The sequence below is a fragment of the Homalodisca vitripennis genome, chromosome 2 (genome assembly GCF_021130785.1).
Source record: "Homalodisca vitripennis isolate AUS2020 chromosome 2, UT_GWSS_2.1, whole genome shotgun sequence".
Taxonomy (NCBI): Eukaryota; Metazoa; Arthropoda; class Insecta; order Hemiptera; family Cicadellidae; genus Homalodisca; species Homalodisca vitripennis.
In genome coordinates this window covers 3,744,001-3,763,195 of record NC_060208.1, presented here as the reverse complement: position 1 = coordinate 3,763,195, position 19,195 = coordinate 3,744,001, and the positions used below count along the sequence as shown (strand labels likewise).

The window sequence follows — 19,195 nt, the reverse complement described above, 5'->3', positions numbered from 1 at the left end:
CAATTTTTATCAAACTTTCTATACACATTCACTACATGGTCTACTATCCTGCAATACAGCCCTGATTCTTAGGCCACGCCTATTTTCGGCACTATGTGCCCGGTCACCGTTCTTGGTTTCAAACAACGGGAACGACTATGACGTCACAGACTGTCACGGACCATATTCAATAAAAAATAAGTGATTCGAGAACAATTGCGTGCGCTCGTAAACGTGGTATTATAAGATTTATTAATGAAAAAAAAAACTATCTTACAAAGAGCTATTTGTCACATTTTAGCAACAGTATTATACCACCGTCCATTTAGCCACAATGTTGTCAATAACCTATTACTAAAATAACATGATTAGTTTGTATTAGGTCCATTAAACTATTGCCGTAGTGATAAGTTAGCAGCTGACCCACTCTCAGTATTGTTTTATTTTAATAAACAACCCCATCGGGGTTGTTTTAATTTAATGGCCTCAGCTTTTACTCAATAACCAGATTACTAGCCTAATGCCAGAAAGACGTTATGAGAACGCCAAAGCATTCCGCTCTCCCGCTACTGAAATAAAAGGGTGTTAATGCTATAGCGTTATTCTGGTAATAGGTAACCACTGAATAAAGCTGTTACCGAAACTAATACGTTACATATTACCCATCTCTAATCCAGGTAGTGATAGGAGAATCGAATACTTAAAAGAATCGAATACAGTGAATTCGAATTCACCCCTGTATTTGAATACTTTTGCTCAGCTGAGCATTTCTAACAGACAGGTCTAGACCTGTCTTACTTCTTTCCCACAATCTATTGTTCCTGGGTTATTTCACTTGTTTGTCACGAATTTACCACTGTATTCGAATACTTTTGCTTTTTGTGCCTTTGGCTTTTGGTGTCTCGTATAAACAAGTCATACCCATGATATACGAACTTCAGAAGAAATATCTTTGTTTACCTGCTACTTCAGTTCCGTCTAAAAGACTATTTTCCACAGCAGTTCTTGTCACTAATTACCGTAGAAATAGACTGAAGCCAGAAAACCTCAATAATATTTTGTTTTTACACAACAATATGAAATAAATATTCATATTTGTCTTTATTGGTTAGAACTGTAACTCTTAAATAATATGTATTTTTTAATTTAATAATTATACAATTAATTATACATTTTTTCAAGTATTAAAATTTGTAATTATTTTTTCAAATTATGAATATCCCCTAAATTTTATTCTTTTCAAAGTCTCCATATATGTATTCATTTTAAACCTCATATGAATACGAATACAGCTCTTGGATATTTTATTTGAATACTATTTGTCAGAATAAACGAATACTCCAGGTTTGAATTCAATTCTTCCAGAGAAATTGTATTCATTTCAAAAGTATTCTAATTTATTTTGATGTATTCCAATATGTGAATACTCTGGCTGTATTCGAATACTATTCGATTCTGTATTCGATTCTCCCATCACTAAATCCAGGTCTCCTTCCGTTCTTTCAAATAAAAAGCTCAACCGGCTTATTCTTCATTACTACAGATATGACGGTTAATGCACGCAGTTTTCTGTTAAAGTAGCTACAATATGTATGCGAGGATTAACCAAAATAGGCTCTACCATTTTCCAGGTGAGTTGATTTAATAGATTAGATTTTTTAGCACATAACCTGTACAACCGATGGCATCCATGGATTGGTTTTTTTCAGCACTTGGCCTGTAAAATCGATGTGGCTACGAAAATAGGCGCGGCCTAAGAATGAGGCTTGTATTTTAGTATAGTAGACCATGCTGTGAATGTGTGTAGAAAGTTTTATCAAAATTGGCTCGTACGTTTTTGAGATATAGCCATCCATAGATTGGTTTTTGTCAGCACATAGACTGGCAAAATAGGTGTGGCTCCGAAAATAGGCACGGTCTAAGAATGAGGCTTAAATTTTAGTGTAGTAGACCATGGTGTGAATGTGTGTAGAAAGTTTTATCGAAATTGGCTCGTACGTTTTTGAGATAGCCATCCATTGATTGGTTTTTGACAGCACATAGACTGGCAAAATAGGTGTGGCTCCGAAAATAGGTGTGGCTCCGAAAATAGGCGCGGCTTAAGAATGAGGCTTGTATTTTAGTATAGTAGACCATGCTGTGAATGTGTGTAGAAAGTTTTATCAAAATTGGCTCGTAAGTTTTTGAGATATAGCCATCCATAGATTGGTTTTTGTCAGCACATAGACTGGCAAAATAGGTGTGGCTCCGAAAATAGGCACGGTCTAAGAATGAGGCTTAAATTTTAGTGTAGTAGACCATGGTGTGAATGTGTGTAGAAAGTTTTATCGAAATTGGCTCGTACGTTTTTGAGATAGCCATCCATAGATTGGTTTTTGACAGCACATAGACTGGCAAAATAGGTGTGGCTCCGAAAATAGGTGTGGCTCCGAAAATAGGTGTGGCTCCGAAAATAGGTGCGGCCTAAAAATGATGCTTGTATTTTAGTACAGTAGATCATGTAGTGAATGTGTATAGAAAGTTTTATCAAAATTGGCTCGTACGTTTTTAAGGTATGGGACCTTTTATAGGATTTCTCAAAACTTGCCTTTTAATTGAGTATAGTTTTGAAAATTGCCGCTATAAATGGAGATTATTATCATAAAAGTAGTGTTTGTTCATTTAAAATCTTTATTTGTAGTATTTATCTTCACGTTATTAATTAAACATATATTTTGTATGGTTTGAGTTGATGAACTAGGTTAGGATTCAGTTACGAACTAGTTCCTGGTACTCGTTCTTTTTATGGATGGAATCTATGGCCAGTTTCACGTCGGCCATGGAAAACCCTATAGCAATCACTTTTAACCTATTATAAATTTGTTTGGCATTTAAACAATCAGAGTAAACCAAATTTCCAGACAAAATATTTATAGCGATATTGTAAGATTAATCAGTTGTTTGGTTTTAAATGGATTAATCAGGGAGAATGGATTAAAAATGAGGGCTACCATACAAAAGGAGTCCAGAAGTTTTACACAGATGGTTCATTCCTTGACTCTAGGGAAGGATTCAGAATATATGGACCAGGAGTTAACCTAGCAGTGCCCCTGGGAAAACATGCCACGGTCTTCTAAGCAGAAGTCATAGCAATAGAATGTGCCAGAAGACTCATAAAAATGAGGCCAAAAGGAGCAAAATACTTAATACTTTCTTACAGCCAGGCTGCACTTCAGGCACTTGATACCTGTTCGTTTGATTTTAAAGCAGTTTGGGAATGCAAGAATGCTCTGGTAGAAGTGGCTAAGGAAAATAGAGTAGCACTCGGTTGGGTGCCGGGCCATGGAAATGATGAAAAAGCAAATACACTCGCCAAAAAGGAAGTGGAGTCCTTTATAGTGGGGGTAGAGACGGGTTGTGGTATAGCTTTCTCCTACAGCAAAGCTCTTGTAAGAGATTGGGAACAGAGGAAAAGAAACTTTAATTGGAATGGGGCCTCAGGATTAAGACAATCAAAAATGTTTATCTCTCCTTGTTATAAAGGGTGGGCATCTCCTAGATCAAAGCAAGGAGGATATAAGAATGATAATAGGGATGCTGACAGGACATGGCTCCCTTAGAAAACACCTAATGAAGGTGGGCCTTAGCCAGACTGATGAATGCAGACTCTGTGGAGAAGAGGAGGAATCAGCAAAGCATATTTGGCTGAACAGTCCTACCATATATAAAATTCTGAAAAGATTCCTAGGGGCATATCTCCTCAGCCCCAAGGACATCAGAGAACAGGAACCCTCAAATCTAATCAGGTTCTGTTAAAGTCTCAGATTCTGAGGATACAAATATACGTTAGGGAGGCGCAAAGATCATTTTAGGACTAAGTGCGGGGACAACCGTCTCTTTCCCTCAGAAAAAACAATGTAGTGTATATTGTGTACTTTTACTAGGTATATGTGTCAACCTGCAGCAGTTTTGTATTTTTGTGGAAAACTTAAAAGTTTGTACCATCTACTGCAAATTTGTGAATCTTTGTTATGATTTTCAAATCTGCTGCTGAAAATAACCGGCTATGATATTGTGACTTTTATGGTTTACTGTGGTTCCAGCTGCTGGCAGTGTAATTATAAACGATACATTTTTATTTGGTTATATAATGTTCCAGCCCTTAGATTGTTTTTATTTAGCGAATACATTACATTTGTAAGATTATAGATTAGGTTTCAATGACTGCCGTCCGCCATTTTCTTCTCTCACTTCTGTAAGTAGTGGAAACTGGCTATGAAGTACAGTGGGGTTAGTGAGGGGAAACTCTTTGGTGGAATGCTGATAGACCATTCTTTTAAGACATTTAGAAAGGTAGAGGCAGTCTGGGGGTTAGGTGGCTGTTTCAGAGAACAGACTATGATGGATTTCCTTGTAATCAAGAAACAAGGAAGAATGTACAGATTGATTTAAAGATCCTAACTAAAACAAGCAAAGTAACTTACAAAGTATCTTTTAGGAAACACAAAGAAATGTTGTTGGCCTGACTACAATGCTGGTCATCCTCATAATCACAGCCAGCACGTCAGCCTCATTCACGGGAATGAAAGAAAACTGGCCACGATGAGGAGCAGCTCAAGCTCGGAAGTATAGTCGTAACAAGCTCCAGATAGATCAATAGAGAATTCACAAAGTAATCATTTATTGTGTTTAAATCAAAGGGTAAAGGAGTGCAATCTTGAGATTTTTCAATGCTGATGTCTTTTACACTATTCCACAATGATTTTGTAGACTGATGCTCAGACAGAGCTGTGTGATTAAACTTTGTATTTCTAATTTGTTGCTGAGTTAAATAATAATAAAATAAAATATTGTCTGGGTTTGAAATTTTGTTAAAAAAGCCTACCTTTATTGTTGGTGCCACCACCGTTTGACGGTCCTGGTCTCGCCATCATGCCACTCTCCCCAACTTCTTCCCCCACTCCCGCCTGTCCCTCCCCTTCCTCTGTTGGTTCACGTTTCACACTCCCGAGCCCCACATTACGTCCGGCACTAGCACTCCCGGGCGATCCACTATTTCCGGCACTCTGCGCCAACCGATCAGAGTCACCTGTCACTGGTTTCATCTCACAATCAGGCGGTTCATCATGCCTCACTCGCTTACGTTTCCGTGGCCCAGGTGAACCCCCATCACCCTGAGCCGGACTAGGTGGGTCGTCATTGGGGACCGAAGCCGTTGAGCTACTGGACGGAGGGCGATTTGGTACAAGTCCACTCCCCTCGTCACCGCCTGTGTCCGTCAATCCCTTGATCTGTAGTGACTCGGCTGCCTTGAGAAACGTAGACAGCTGTTCCTGTGAGATGTTCACCTCCCCCCGGTACATGTAGTCCAACATCGCCTTTAGCTCGTCGAACTTTACATCCTTCAATATAATGATCGGGTGTTTGTCGTAGTGTTGGCTCAGAATCATCTGTAACAATCACAGTCAGTTAGTATCTCATTACTACACCAAAATATATAAATCACTCATTAACATTTTTATCAATATGCTAAAATTAGCACAGCCATTACTCATGTTTAAAACTACGTTTATACTGGCAGGAAATTTATCAAATTTGTATGTTACAGTATAAATTGAAATTGATATTCAGACACCCGTTTATGAGAACTGGAACTAAACTGTCAATTCTAAACAGATCCCTGTGTTTTCTCAGGGATATGCTAATAAGGTGATTATCATGGCTGATGGAAGTACAATAGTACAAACAAAAACATGATGAACACACGTTCTGAAAACATGATGGTAAGAAGACAGATGCTTTACAATGGTTGGTCTTTCAATCTCTTAAGGTGGTTGCTGTATCTTTAACTCAAAAGAGAAATTTGGAGGGATTATACTTCTAACACTGTGAAGGACGAGTATTTACTTGTAGACAGATAAAATACACCATACCCTTATAAACTACATGGAGGGTTGCACCTCAAAAAAATGACTGAGCGAGTTAAGTATATACTCACAGCATGTAGATGATCAGGGGAAGTGAATCTAGGTTAAAACGTATTTATTGCACCAGATCTAAACCACTATAGATCTGCCATAAGATATTGGTGGTGATGTAGGGCAGGTAAATTGGGTATTTACCCAATAGTAATTTAAATATCCAAAATCAGAGTGTTTTTAGCTTTGGAGCTTAATATAATACTTTTTGTTGTTTTGACGAAGTGATGAGGAAACAAGAATTGAGACACAGTCATTTAATGCCATTAACGGAAATACCAATACTATTTATCCTTCATAATTAAAAAAAGAAAAAATTTTGTCCAAATATTTTTGCTTACCTATTGATAACTTTTTTTTTGTACCCCTATTGGGTTTCTTATTTCTGTAAATACATTTGAATGGAATTTCTTTCTTAAACTAAGATAAATTGCTTGAAAAAAAAAACTATTTATTGAATAAGGGTTGTTAAAATTTAATTTCAGTGGCATTCTACCTGTACACAGTGAAACACCAGAAAGATGCTCAATTTGTTATTGAGATATCCAGCACAAAACAGACACACAGGCTGATAGACAAACAGGAGAACATTTTTGACAGGACGATTGATTGCTAAGCAAAATACACAAAATATTGAGTTTATAACTCAACATATTCCCAAGATATCACTCTAAGTTATAGACTTTCCTAATGCTTAACTAAATTCTATTGGTAGAGCACACAATCATTGGGTGAAGTGAATAAAAAGTAGTACTTGCTTCGTTACACTGATTTTTAAGCAATTACTTCGTTTCAAGTGAATAAAAAAGAAAGCGCTACCAAAGGGTAGTACTTGCTTCATATTTCCGGACCCCGTAGTATTTGCTCCAGATTCATGTGAATAAAACCTAGCAACTACTACCTTGCTGTAGTAACTGCTTCGTTTTTGTGGAGTCTGGTGTAGGTCAGACTTCGTTTTAGTTCAGTCGGCATCATGGCGATGTTCATGCACGTTCGTGAACGTAAGTTATATCGTGAGCGTCGGCACGTCAGTGACAAACAACTTTTACGGTTTGAGGATGAAAGCATTAATTTTTTGACCGCTGAATTTCTGCCTGAAAGTGATGCCTGAATTTTTACGCGCTGTGGCTGATCCAGGATTTCAAATTGGAGTGGCTGAAGATGTCGGAGTCGATCGCTCAACGGTTTGTAAAACCTTTCACTATGTTATGGACTGTATTACTGACCGAGCACATCATTGGATTAAATTTCCGAATTCAGTGAGGAAAATAAATGATGCTCAACTCTTGTGGCAGATCCGTTTTAGGCTGCCTTCGGTTATTGGTGCACTTGACTGTACACAGATTGAAATTCTGAAACCTAGATTGTTTGGTGATGAATATGTGTGCCGGAAAGGATACCCGAGTATAAACGTGCAGGCAACTTGTGATGCGACCGAACAATTCACCGGCATCTGTGCAGAATGGCCGGGTAGTGTTCACGACTCGAGATTTTGGAGAAATAGCCAGGTAAGAGAGGTTATAGCCAGATATGATGGGGCTGCTTGTCTGTTGGGAGACTCGGGGTATGGCATTTCACCTTGGCTTATTACTCCCTTCAAACCTCCCCGCAATCAAGACGAAATACAATTTAATCGGCTGCACGCTCAAGAAAGAGTTATTGTTGAAAGAGTTTTCGGTCAAGTTAACCCTTAAAGCGCTAATCTAAATTACTGTCAAACGCTAAGATATAAAAAAATATTTTTTTTTTAATTTCCCAATGCTAATTTTTTGTTTCATATACCTTGGTATTACCTTAATAAGAAAAAATAATAAACATGTAATATTACATATTTTTGAAAATTTTATACGCACGAAAATATTTGAAATTTTGAATAAACTGCATTGCAGGATAATGTACATAGCAACACTATTTGACAGATTACATTACATTTATACAGGTTATTTATAATGAGTAAATTGTAACTGAAGTTCCTGTATAATTAGTACATAAAATAAATAAGTTCAGTATAAGATTTTGAAATGTAATAATGTGAAATTCAACACAAACTATTTATATGATAGCCTACAAGGGAAATGAAACAAATATTGTACTTATAAACCTTATCTATTTAGAATAAATAAACTGGACTTGTATGGTGAAACTGGTATAAAATACAAAACAAATAATTGAAAAAAATATTACACATATTATACCAAAAATGCGCTCATTTGTCAAAACTTGGATCATCTGGATTAGCCATTATAACAAAAAATTATACTAAATGTTAGTAAAAACAATTTTATAAGAATTGTATAAGATAATTGTATAAGAATTACAACGGACTGATTCAAAACACTTTGTTTAACAATGTAACCAACATACGACCAACACACACGTAGTTAAACAGCTGAATGAAACGAACGCGTCTGTAGGCGTATGCCGCGTCACAGGCCATACAAAAAATGGCGGCGATTGCTTTCAACCCGAGTAGATGTCGTTACAAAGTCCACCAACGGTGACAAAGCGTTTTGTCTAGTCCCGACAGTCGAAAGGAACATCGATCTGGTCTCTTACGGAAGTTTTAACAACTAATTCTTCACCATTTCATAAGTAAAGCTTTTGCGTTTGTAGACGTAATCCGCGTTTAAAGCATCGGCAGTTCCGCGTCTTTAGGCGTTAGCCGCGTTGGAAGGGTTAAAAAAGGGTTTCCTATAATAGCAAACTGTGTGAGGATTTCTCTGGAAAAAATTCCCAAACTCATTGTAAGCTGTGCAGTTCTACATAACATAAGTAAACATTTGAATGATAACTTTGACTATCAGCTTGAAGAAAATCCTGCCCTTGAAGAAGAACAAGAAGAGTTAGCTGCGGAAGAACAAATAGAAAATGCCGTAACAAAAACTCGAGGTGTTGAAAAGCGTCAAGAGATTATCCAAATTCTGTTTTAAATAATACTTGACATTTTTTATGCTGCAAAATGTATATATTAATGTAATTGATGGTTGTTTTTAGTTGATTTTTAAGGCTTGTTTAGGCGTCTGTTATTATTTCATACTTAACTTTAATTTTATCGAGCATATTTGTGAAATCTGAAGTTAATATTTTGCATTATTGATGTGCTCTTATGTTAAATGTATGTTGTTCTAAAGTATTATAAAAAAATTAAAAAATTTAAAATACATATATATGTATGTATTCTTTGTTTAAAGTTTGTTATTGACGATGGATGATTTGAAGGAATAACAGGATTGCGGACATTTGCCATCTTTAAATGTTACAATAAATCATAACACTACGTTTCGAGGAATGGAAATCATCCTCTTTTTCAGGTGTAAAAAACTTAAAACATTAAAATGTGGGCTGTATTTTTGTCATGTTTTATTGTCAAGGAGGTGACATCAGGTTCTATTTACAGGTTAATTCTATGTTTAAAGTTAATTGTTGACGATGGTTGATCTGAAAGGAATAAAAGGAAATTCCGGACATTTGTCATCGTTAAGTGTTACAAATTAAACACGGCGTTTCCAGAACTGGAATTTGTTCTCTTCTGCAGGTAAATTAACTAAAAGATTCCAGTTTTCTAAATGTCTTGTTTAATCGACGATCGCAGGCACACATGATTTTTATAGTTTTTTTGTTTTAATTATTATTTTTTTTGTTTTTTAATTTTATTATTTTTTATTTATTTATTTTATTTTTATATGGGGGGATAGGATTTGGAACTTACAACAAATTATTTATTAATCAAACAAAGAAAATAAGTCCGTGTCAGTTGAAGCATCATTGACAGTCTTCTTCAAATTGTTTAGCAATATTCTTTCTTTTTCTATCTGGATTTTTTGGAGTTCCATTTGTTGCAGCAACACTGCACGCTGTAATTGCGGAGTGGACATATCCCTAGTTTCGTCCGTTTCTAGCATTGACAGCCTTTTTGCTCCTTTTCTCACAGCTACCACAGGCTGCTTTGATGTAATCACTGAACAACTTGGCTGGTGTTCTACTTCCATGTCATCAGCTCCCTTCTGTTTAGATGAGGTTGTATTTTTAGCAGATTCACCTTCACAAATTCCTACTGAAGTAGCTCCCGGCACCTTTTTAAAAACAGGATTTTCTTCTTGTGTAAGGAGCAGTAAGAACTCTTTCTCCCAGTCTTTAAGTTTAATTTTTTTGTTTCCAGTTGCTGTTCTATCAGTTTTTTTCTTTATTTTTGTTTTCATGTTGTTCAGCATTTTTGAGAGTTGCGCCGGAGTAACTATTTTCCCGGTGGCTTTAGAATATTCTGAACATATGATATCCCAAGCTTTCTTCTTAGCACACATGACACTTGGCACTTTAGACTTTTCTACGATAACTGAATTTTCACTCAATAGTCGCACAAAAAGTGTTCTGTTAACAACGTCCCGCTCAACGTCAGCACAGTCACCGGCCTCATCACTTGACGACATAGTCAGCACCCAGAATGGTAAGTGACTGACAGACAGCAGACAAGTGAGTCATGCATCGACGAGCCGGTACATGGATATCCCAGATAAACAGGACTCCGTAGGAACGTTGAGTTTTGTTCACCAACATGCGGTGAGGGGTTATCGATAAGAGAAGGAAAATAAAAGTGAAGTAAGTGCTATAGGGTAGTAAATACTACGGTAGTAAATGCTTCACCAAATCCGGACGGCCCGAAGTACTTACTACCCAGTGGAAGTATATTATTATTCACATCGTTCTGAGAAAATGCTACTACTTCGAAGTATTTACTTCGAGTAAATACTACTTTTTATTCACTTCACCCATTGAACACTCTACCTTGTCTATTTATAAATGAACCATTTCACTTTGGGTATAGCAAATTTTAATAATTGTACATTTTTAACTACTAGTGATTGTTAAAATCTCCTTATTTTCTTGCATTTACCATAAACAATTGTACATTTGTCATGATTCATATTTTTATTCTACATGTTTTTTTATAATATTTTTACATTTGTCTTTTACTTGTATGTGTACTATAATTTACATAAAACTCACTTTTGACATTAAATAATGACAAATAAATCAACTGAACTGAGTATCGAAGGACCAAACACAAGAAAGTTTTACCGACCAATCCAATGAAGTAATCTGATTATATGTTACTATGTCACATGGTACAATATAAAACCACTGTATTCAGTTTGTTTGAAATACATTTATTCTGTGATTTTCTCGTTGCCTCCATGGTTTGCCATGAGACCAATATAAAAAAATGGGTGCGGAAGTGGCGGGGTCTTCATACCCCAACACATGTGCCAAGCCAGAGCGTCCACGAAGCACACGCACAGCCACCTTCTCTCTTCTCAAGTGCTGTATTTTTTCGTGGGCGTGCACCTGGGAACTGCCTGATCCAAATCTTGTCTTCTTTGATAATTTCGATCAGGCTGAGCTGATCTGGCGGGCTTTCTGTTAACTATCCCACAACATTCAATTTCTTTTCTTACTACTCTAACCTGTCGGGTAATCTTCCCAACAATCTATCTTAAACTATCCTAATTCTAGATTTCCTTCTGTATCCAAGCCAAGGGAGAGCTTGGTCGTAAATATGCGAATTCTGGATACCTGGCGACCTCCAGTTTAAACCTAGCCTTCCCCAAGTAGAGCGGGACAATGCTTGGGGTGACCTTTAGATCTCCGCTACTCGTGGGAACACAAATGAGTACAGAATTTAAAAACCAACAAAAAAAACCAGAGAGCTCTTGTAGCACTCAAAAAGTGAATGAAAATTCACAAAACATAGAGGGATTGATGATGGGCTCTGACCCTAGCAATCCTGAACAAACCCAAAAAACAGGTGGACTTCCTAGTAGAAGTTCAAATACCTCCGACTCGGTCAGAGTCGAAACTGATGAAGAAGATGCAATACTGGAGGGCGATCACCAGAAGGAAGAGGGAGCAAAAGTCGAGAGACAGTTCTCAGCACTGCCTAAACTAAGTGGAGCCGCCAGAAAACGCATGGTCTGGTTTTGAAAAAGAGGGTACTCTCAAGAAGAAGCCAGGGAATTGGCCTTAAAACCAATTCCAGAAGAAAAAACAAACAAAAGGAGGGAAAGAAACAAAAAAGACCTCACTCTGATAGATCCACTCCGGAAGCCCATCGGAGGAAAAAAACAAAGAATGAAGGAAGACAAGGGGAACACAAGGAGCAATCTGGACAAACCCAGAAACCTTCTTACAAACAAGCGGTAGCTGGTATAAGGGTGGGGGTTTTACACTCCAATTTTCCTGAGACCCTACTCACAACGGAACAGATGGAGGAGATCCAGAGCTTCATACTGGAAGCTATCTTGGAGGAACAGGAGGGTCCCTACTCTCCAAGATTCGACGGTATTAACAGGAGACAAGGGGTTCTAATCTTTACCAGTGAAAACACCGAAACAGCTGAATGGCTTTAAGGAAAGCAAGACTCCCTCAAGCCTTGGGAAGGGGCCAGTCTGAAAATTGTACCAGAGGAAGAAATCCCTCATACGAGAATTGCGACTGTCTATCTTCCTGATAGTATACACGAAACTTTGGGTACGAAACTACCGACAAGATAATGAAGTTCCTAAAAGGACAAAATAAAGAGCTATCTGTCGGAGAATGGAATGTTCTGCGTAGGAGCGACGAGGGGAAGTCTGTACTACTCACCCTGGCAGTCGACTGCGCTACAGCAAACAAACTTGAGAAGGAGGGTCCATGGATCGGCTACAAGTTTGGAAAAGTTCAGTTTAGACTGAAAAAGAAACACCAAGGAAACAAAGAACAACCCACAAGAGAAGAGGGGACTTCAGAGAAATCTGAGACGGTCACCACGGAAAAAAGCACTGCTGAAGAGATGGAAGTGGAGGAGGCCACGAAGGTGTCAGAGCAATCTGTACATACCTTACCTGAAAGGTCTACTCCACAAGCCAGTGCAGCGGTCGAAGACGAAAAACCAACCTGTTCTCTCTTCTTGAAGAGGGGACCTTCTCTCAAAGGACCATCCGTCTCAGCTCGAGGAAGAAAAGGGGACAAAGTCTCCAAACAATCCAAAAGAAGAGACGGGGATGGACCACCTGGGGGAGGTGGAAAAAATCTCAGCTCGAGGAAGAAAAGGGGACAAAGTCTCCAAACAATCCAAAAGAAGAGACGGAGATGGACCACCTGGGGGAAGTGGAAAAAAGGCATAAGTATGCGCCTAATACAGATAAACCTACACCATGCAAAGGACGCAACTGACATCTTGGGAAGAAGGTTTATCTCAACAGGCCTGGATATCGCCCTAATCCAGGAGCCTTGGATCAATAGAGGTTGCATCAGAGGACTGACGACTCAGGTAGGGAATCTCATATATGATCGAACAATTGATAACCCAAGAACTTGTATTCTAACTTCAAAACTAATAACAGCCTTTCCGATTACAGATCTAATACCAAGAGATCTGGTGGCGGTTACAGTGAAAGTGGCTTCACTGCAAGGGGTCAGAGAGGTTACTATAGCCTCAGCCTACTTCTCCAACCCGTCAACAAGCTGCCCACCGAAAGAAATAGAAAGACTATTGTAGAGCTGCAGAGACAAAGGTTCGGCCCTCATTCTTAGTTGCGACTGTAATGCTCACCATACATATTGGGGAAGCACAAACATAAACCAAAGAGGTGAGGAACTTCTACAGTTTATGTTCAGCAATGACTTAGTGTTAGAAAATAGTGGGTCAAGCCCAACCTTTATAACTAGAAATAGGAAAGAAGTCCTAGACATAACCCTATCTACAGGACTCAAAAACATAAACATTGTAAGGTGGCACGTCTCTAAGGAGGCCTCATTATCGGACCAATGCCCAATTAGGTTCGACATAGAGGAGATAGGGGAAAGATACGTGACCCACAGGGTTCCTAAATCTACCAACTGGAGAGGATACCGAGAGTCCCTAGTAAAAGAGTTAGAAGAAATAGGACCCTTCCAGAAAAATTAATTTGAATTAGAAAGGTCTGCACAAATAGTAGAGCAAGCTATAATAAAGGCCTACGAGAAAAACTGCCCTCCCAGGCAAAACTGGTTGAAGAAGGATGTGCCGTGGTGGACTGGGAGGTTGGAACCATTAAGAAACAAAACGAGGAAATTATTAAAATGGGCAAAAAGGACGGACGATTGGCTCCCTTATCTACAGGCCCAAAATGAATATAAAAAAGAACTTGGAACGAATAAAAGAAGAACCTGAAGAAATTTTTGTAAAAACATTAACAGTCTTCCCGAGGCATCCAGGCTTCAAAAAACTCTCCAAACGGAGCATACTAATCCTATTGGGACTCTAGTAAAGGACAATGGAGACCTAACAATGAACAGGAAGGAGACCTTAGAACTACTTCTGGAGACACACTTCCCAGGGGGTCACCTAACTCAAAATGAGGATACTTATTCTCTATTCAGGGGTGGATCCAGTCGGGAGGTGGCAAAAGCCAGACAGCAGTCTAACAGACTATTCACACATGAAAGAATAATTAAATGGGCTATAAGATCGTTTAAGCCATTTAAATCTCCTGGGGCGGATGGAGTTTTTCCAGCCCTTCTTCAAGAGGTACTGGATATACTATTAAATACTCTTAGCATTCTGTTTAGAAGCAGTTTTGCCTTAGGATACATATCAAAGAACTGGAGGATAGCACTAGTGGTGTTTTTGCGGAAAAATGACAGGGATCCAACAAAACCCAGTTCGTACAGACCCATAAGCCTAACCTCCTTCATGGTGAAAACTATGGAAAAAATAATAAATAGACACATAAGGGACGTAATATTACTGGTACACCCACTTAGTCCCACACAACACGCCTACATAAAAGAAAAGTCAACCACCACTGCTCTCCACAGTTTAGTGAGAGAGGTGGAGAATACCTTCGAAAAAAAGGAAGCCCTAGTCAGCGTCTTTATGGACATTGAAGGAGCTTTCGACCGAGTAGCATATCAATCCACGGAGACTGCGATGGAACGTTTTGGAGTTTCCCCAGATGTAGTCAAATGGATAGTAGCCCTCCTAAAAAGCAGACAGGTGAAAGCTAAGTACGAAGACGAATCTGCCGCGGTCACGGCCCAAAGAGGCTGCCCCCAGGGGGGAGTCTTGTCTCCTCTCCTGTGGGCGATGGTAGTGGATGATCTCCTAAGCAAAGCAGAGAAGAGGGGAATAAGGCTACTATGTTATGCGGATGACCTAGTGCTTATGATTAAAGGGAAAAACAAAGGCAGGCTGGAACGCCTAATACAAACAGAACTTAACTTCATAAGTAACTGGTGTCATGGGGAAGGTCTGCGGATCAACCCATCAAAAACAAATATGATGTTTTTCCAGTTTACCAGGAAAAGAAAATTCCAGCTAGCAAAACCTGTCCTGGAGGGAATCAGCATTAATCAAACAAAGGAAGTGAAGTACCTGGGTTTAATCCTGGATGAAAAGCTCACTTGGAACTCCCATATTAGAAACAGGACATCCAAAGCAATAATGGCTCTTGAGGCCTGTAAGAGACTTTTTGGATTTAAATGGGGACTTAAACCCAAAATGATATATTGGATTTACGAAACCATAATAAAACCAATGGTCACATATGCTGCCTTAGTGTGGTGGCCGAAGGTAGAACAAACAACAGCTGCAAAAAGGCTACAGGGTCTTCAAAGGTTAGCTTGCTTAAGCATCACGGGAGCGATGAGCTCCTGCCCAACACTAGCAATGGAAGCGGTCCTGTGGTACACTCCTCTTGGCCAGGAGGTGATGAGAACAGCTGCGATGAGCGCTATGAAGCTTCTAGGAACAAAGATAATAAATGCTACCTCCTTAGAAGGCCACATGAAGATATTGGAAAAATTTCCTGAGGCTGAAATGCTAACCAAAGTATCTGATGCTATGGTTAAGAAATACTCCTTTAAAAAACCATATACGGTCTCTATCGGAAGTAGAGAGAAATGGATTAAAAGGGAGGCCTACCCTACAAAAGGAGTCCTGAAGTTTTTCACTGATGGTTCACTCCTAGACTCTAGGGCAGGATATGGAATACATGGACCTGGAGTCGACATGGCTGTGCCCCTAGGAAGACATGCTACGGTTTTCAGGCGGAGGTCATGGCAATAGACTCATGTTCCACACACAGTTGAGGACAAAAGGATTATCATACCTAATACTTTCTGATAGTCAGGCTGCACTGAAGGCACTGGATACCTGTTCGATTGATTCGAAAGCGGTCTGGGAATGCAGGAATGCTCTAGCAGAGCTGGCAATAAGTAACAGAGTAACACTCGGTTGGGTACCGGATCATGAAGGTATTCATGGGAATGAAAAAGCGGACATCCTCGCCAAAAAGGGAGCAGAATCCACATTGGTGGGGCCTGAGCCAGGTTGTGGGATAACCTTATCCAACATTAAAGCTCTGGTCAAAGATTGGGAAAAGAGGACAAGACACAAGAATTGGAGTAGAGCCTCAGGTTTAAGACTATCCAAAATGTTTATCTCTCCTTACGTTAAAGGGTGGACAGCTCTCCTAGACAAGAATAAGGAGGATATAAGAGTGATATTAGGAATGTTGACAGGACATGGCCCTCTGAGGAAGCACCTCTTGAAGGTAGGCCTCAGTCAGAGCAGCGATTGTAGACTCTGTGGAGAAGAGGAGGAGTCAGCGGAGCACATTTGGTTGGATTGTCCTGCCATCATAGAGACTCGGAAAAGATACTTGGGAGCATATCTCCTCAGCCCCAAGGACATTAGAGAACAGGAGCCCTTAAATCTGATTGGTTTTTGCAAAAGCCTCGGTCTTTGAGGGCACAAATTAAAGTAAGGGAAGCGCAAAGGTCCTTTTTAGGACAAGTGCGGGGACAAACTGTCCTCTTCCCTCAGGAAGGAGAAAAAAAAGAGCAGATATGCAAAATTCCTCAGGGCAAAAATGCCTGAAGCAACCCTTGCACATACATGCTCAACATGATCGGTCCAAGTTAATCCTCTATCGAGATATATTCCTAGAAATCGAGTGGATTCCACTTCCTCTAAAAGAGTGTCCTCTACCATGACAATGGGTCGAATTTCATTAACTTGTTGACGGAGACAAAAACTTATATAATTCGTTTTTGTATTATTTGTTTTAAGATTAAGTCCGAGAAATACTGAATACAAGAATTCAGTTCAACAAAAGTTTTTATTTACAGAGCAGTATTTGATTTTGCTCTGACGCAGATAGTCAATTCAGACTATCTTTCCATTCTGAATTGATAGTCCAAGATCATTCACATAAACTAAGAACAGTACAGGTCCAAGGATAGATCCCTGGGGGACCCCCTGACTCAAAGGAACTCTATGACTGAACATTGGAAATTTCTATAAACTGATATCTGTCACTGAAATACGATTTCAACCACTTCAGTGGCAGACCACGTACCCCATACGATTCCAGTTTTCGCAAAAGAGTAGCATGGTGAACACAATCAAAGGCCTTCGAAAGATCGAGAAATACACCAATTGTGTGCTCCCGACCCTCGAAACTCTCCATAATCGCATCCACAAGGCTTGTGATAGCATCAATTGTTGACATGTTTTTTGAAATCCAAATTGGCTTGAAGACAAAATGTCAAACCTATTGAGGAAATCCATGAGTCTTGCAAGAAAAAGTTTTTCAAATACTTTACTTAAAACTGGCAAAATTGAAATGGGACGATAGTTGCTTGCGAGGCAAGGATCGTCCTTCTTGAAAACTGGAATCACTTTGGCAGTTTTTAGCTGGGCTGGAAACACTCCTATTTCAAAGGACATGTTAACCAGTCTTGTCAGTGGTTTCAAGATGTGATTTAGGCAACGTTTGAGTAGCCACACTGACATGCCATTGATGTCACATGATTTTTTTGTGTTGAACCCCTGTATCACCCCCGCCACCTCGTCCTCACTAGCAGGAGAAAGCACCATGGACGATACCGGTCCCCTTATAGGTTCCAAACTAGACCGACCCGCGCTTAAAGGCAGGTTCGGCACCGCGGTTGCAAAAAATTTACTAAACTCCCTGGCCACTTCTTCAGGGATCTGTAAAAGTTCATCCCCAACTTTAATTTTTATTGGTTTTGAAAATTTGGAAAAATCTAGTTTTAAATTTGAGTAAATAATTTCCCATGCTACTTTGGATATGTTATCTGCTCTCTTCAGTCTACTCTCAATGTCATATGCTTTAGCTGCTTTTATGACTTTCCTGTAAATTCTCTTATAGCTTTTGAAAAAGGTTTTAAACCGCTTATCTTGAGACTCCCTAAATATGGAGTAGTAAAACTTTAATCTCTTGATTTGAGAATGCCCTGGGTAACCCATTGATTTTTTTGAAATTTTATTTTACCCTTGAACATTTTGAATGGGCAAGTGGCGACAAGATGTGTGGTTATGCAATAACTAAATGCGTTGAATGCCTCATTTAGGGATTTTAAATTGTTTAAGAAATTCCAGGATTCTTTTGAAAGAGACTGACAGAGACGATCAACATTTCTGGGATGTAGAGACCGTTTGAGTTTTTTAGTTTGGTGTTTGGGTTCCGGCCTCACTCCAAGGATGATGGTCAGAGATGGCGGTGTCCAATACAGAGACCAGTTGAAATGTTTGTGATGACATTGTCAATGGCTATGCTCGATGTAGCGGTCACTCTAGTGGGTAAGTTCTCACAGCCCACTCCAATCCGAATGAATTCAACACGTCTCGAAGCCGCTGGGTCATGGAGTTGGTGTGGTCTAAGACATTGATATTGAAATCGCTCATTATAATGAAATGCTTGGACTTCAGTTGAAAAAAGAATAAAAGTGATTTGAGTTTCTCAAAAAATGTATCGGTGCAGCCTCTGGAGCTTGTTTGAACAAGCTTAGCTGTCAATCATTGTTAGATAAAATAATGAAACCCCAAAAACCTCACAACATACCAAAAACAATTTTACCAAATTATGAATGACTTTACACCACATTTGGAAATGGTCTAGGAGGAGGCCTATACATTATTGTCTTCTAGTGTTTTCATTTGTGTTTTTGAGGTTAGTATTTCCAGCTTTTTTATTAATTGTGGTTGGTATGACAGGAACTAGTTGTAATAGCGAAGGATATTTTATCAATTTTAGATTTGTCTGGATGAGTTATTGTTAGTTCTGAAATGATGGTGATTGGAACCTAATGATTCTGGTGGCAATTTGGTAAATAAAGATATTGATAAAGTTTATCATGGTGGACAAGAAACCTGTTGCTACGTGGCAAATACACTTGGCAGTGGCCAGTAATAATACTGTTGAAAACTTGACACT

The 19,195-nt window shown here is 39.0% G+C and overlaps 1 protein-coding gene across 3 annotated transcripts in view; it reads right to left on the bottom strand.

Annotated features, from left to right (window-relative positions):
- The window catches only part of LOC124356067 (longitudinals lacking protein, isoforms A/B/D/L-like), a 288,880-nt gene that overhangs the window by 239,554 nt on the left and 30,131 nt on the right, over nt 1–19,195 (bottom strand). For all 3 annotated transcript variants that reach the window (XM_046807234.1, XM_046807235.1, XM_046807233.1), the window contains exon 2: nt 4,844–5,408. In XM_046807234.1, the coding sequence (XP_046663190.1) occupies nt 4,844–5,408 (565 nt within the window). The remainder of the gene's footprint in view (nt 1–4,843; nt 5,409–19,195) is intronic.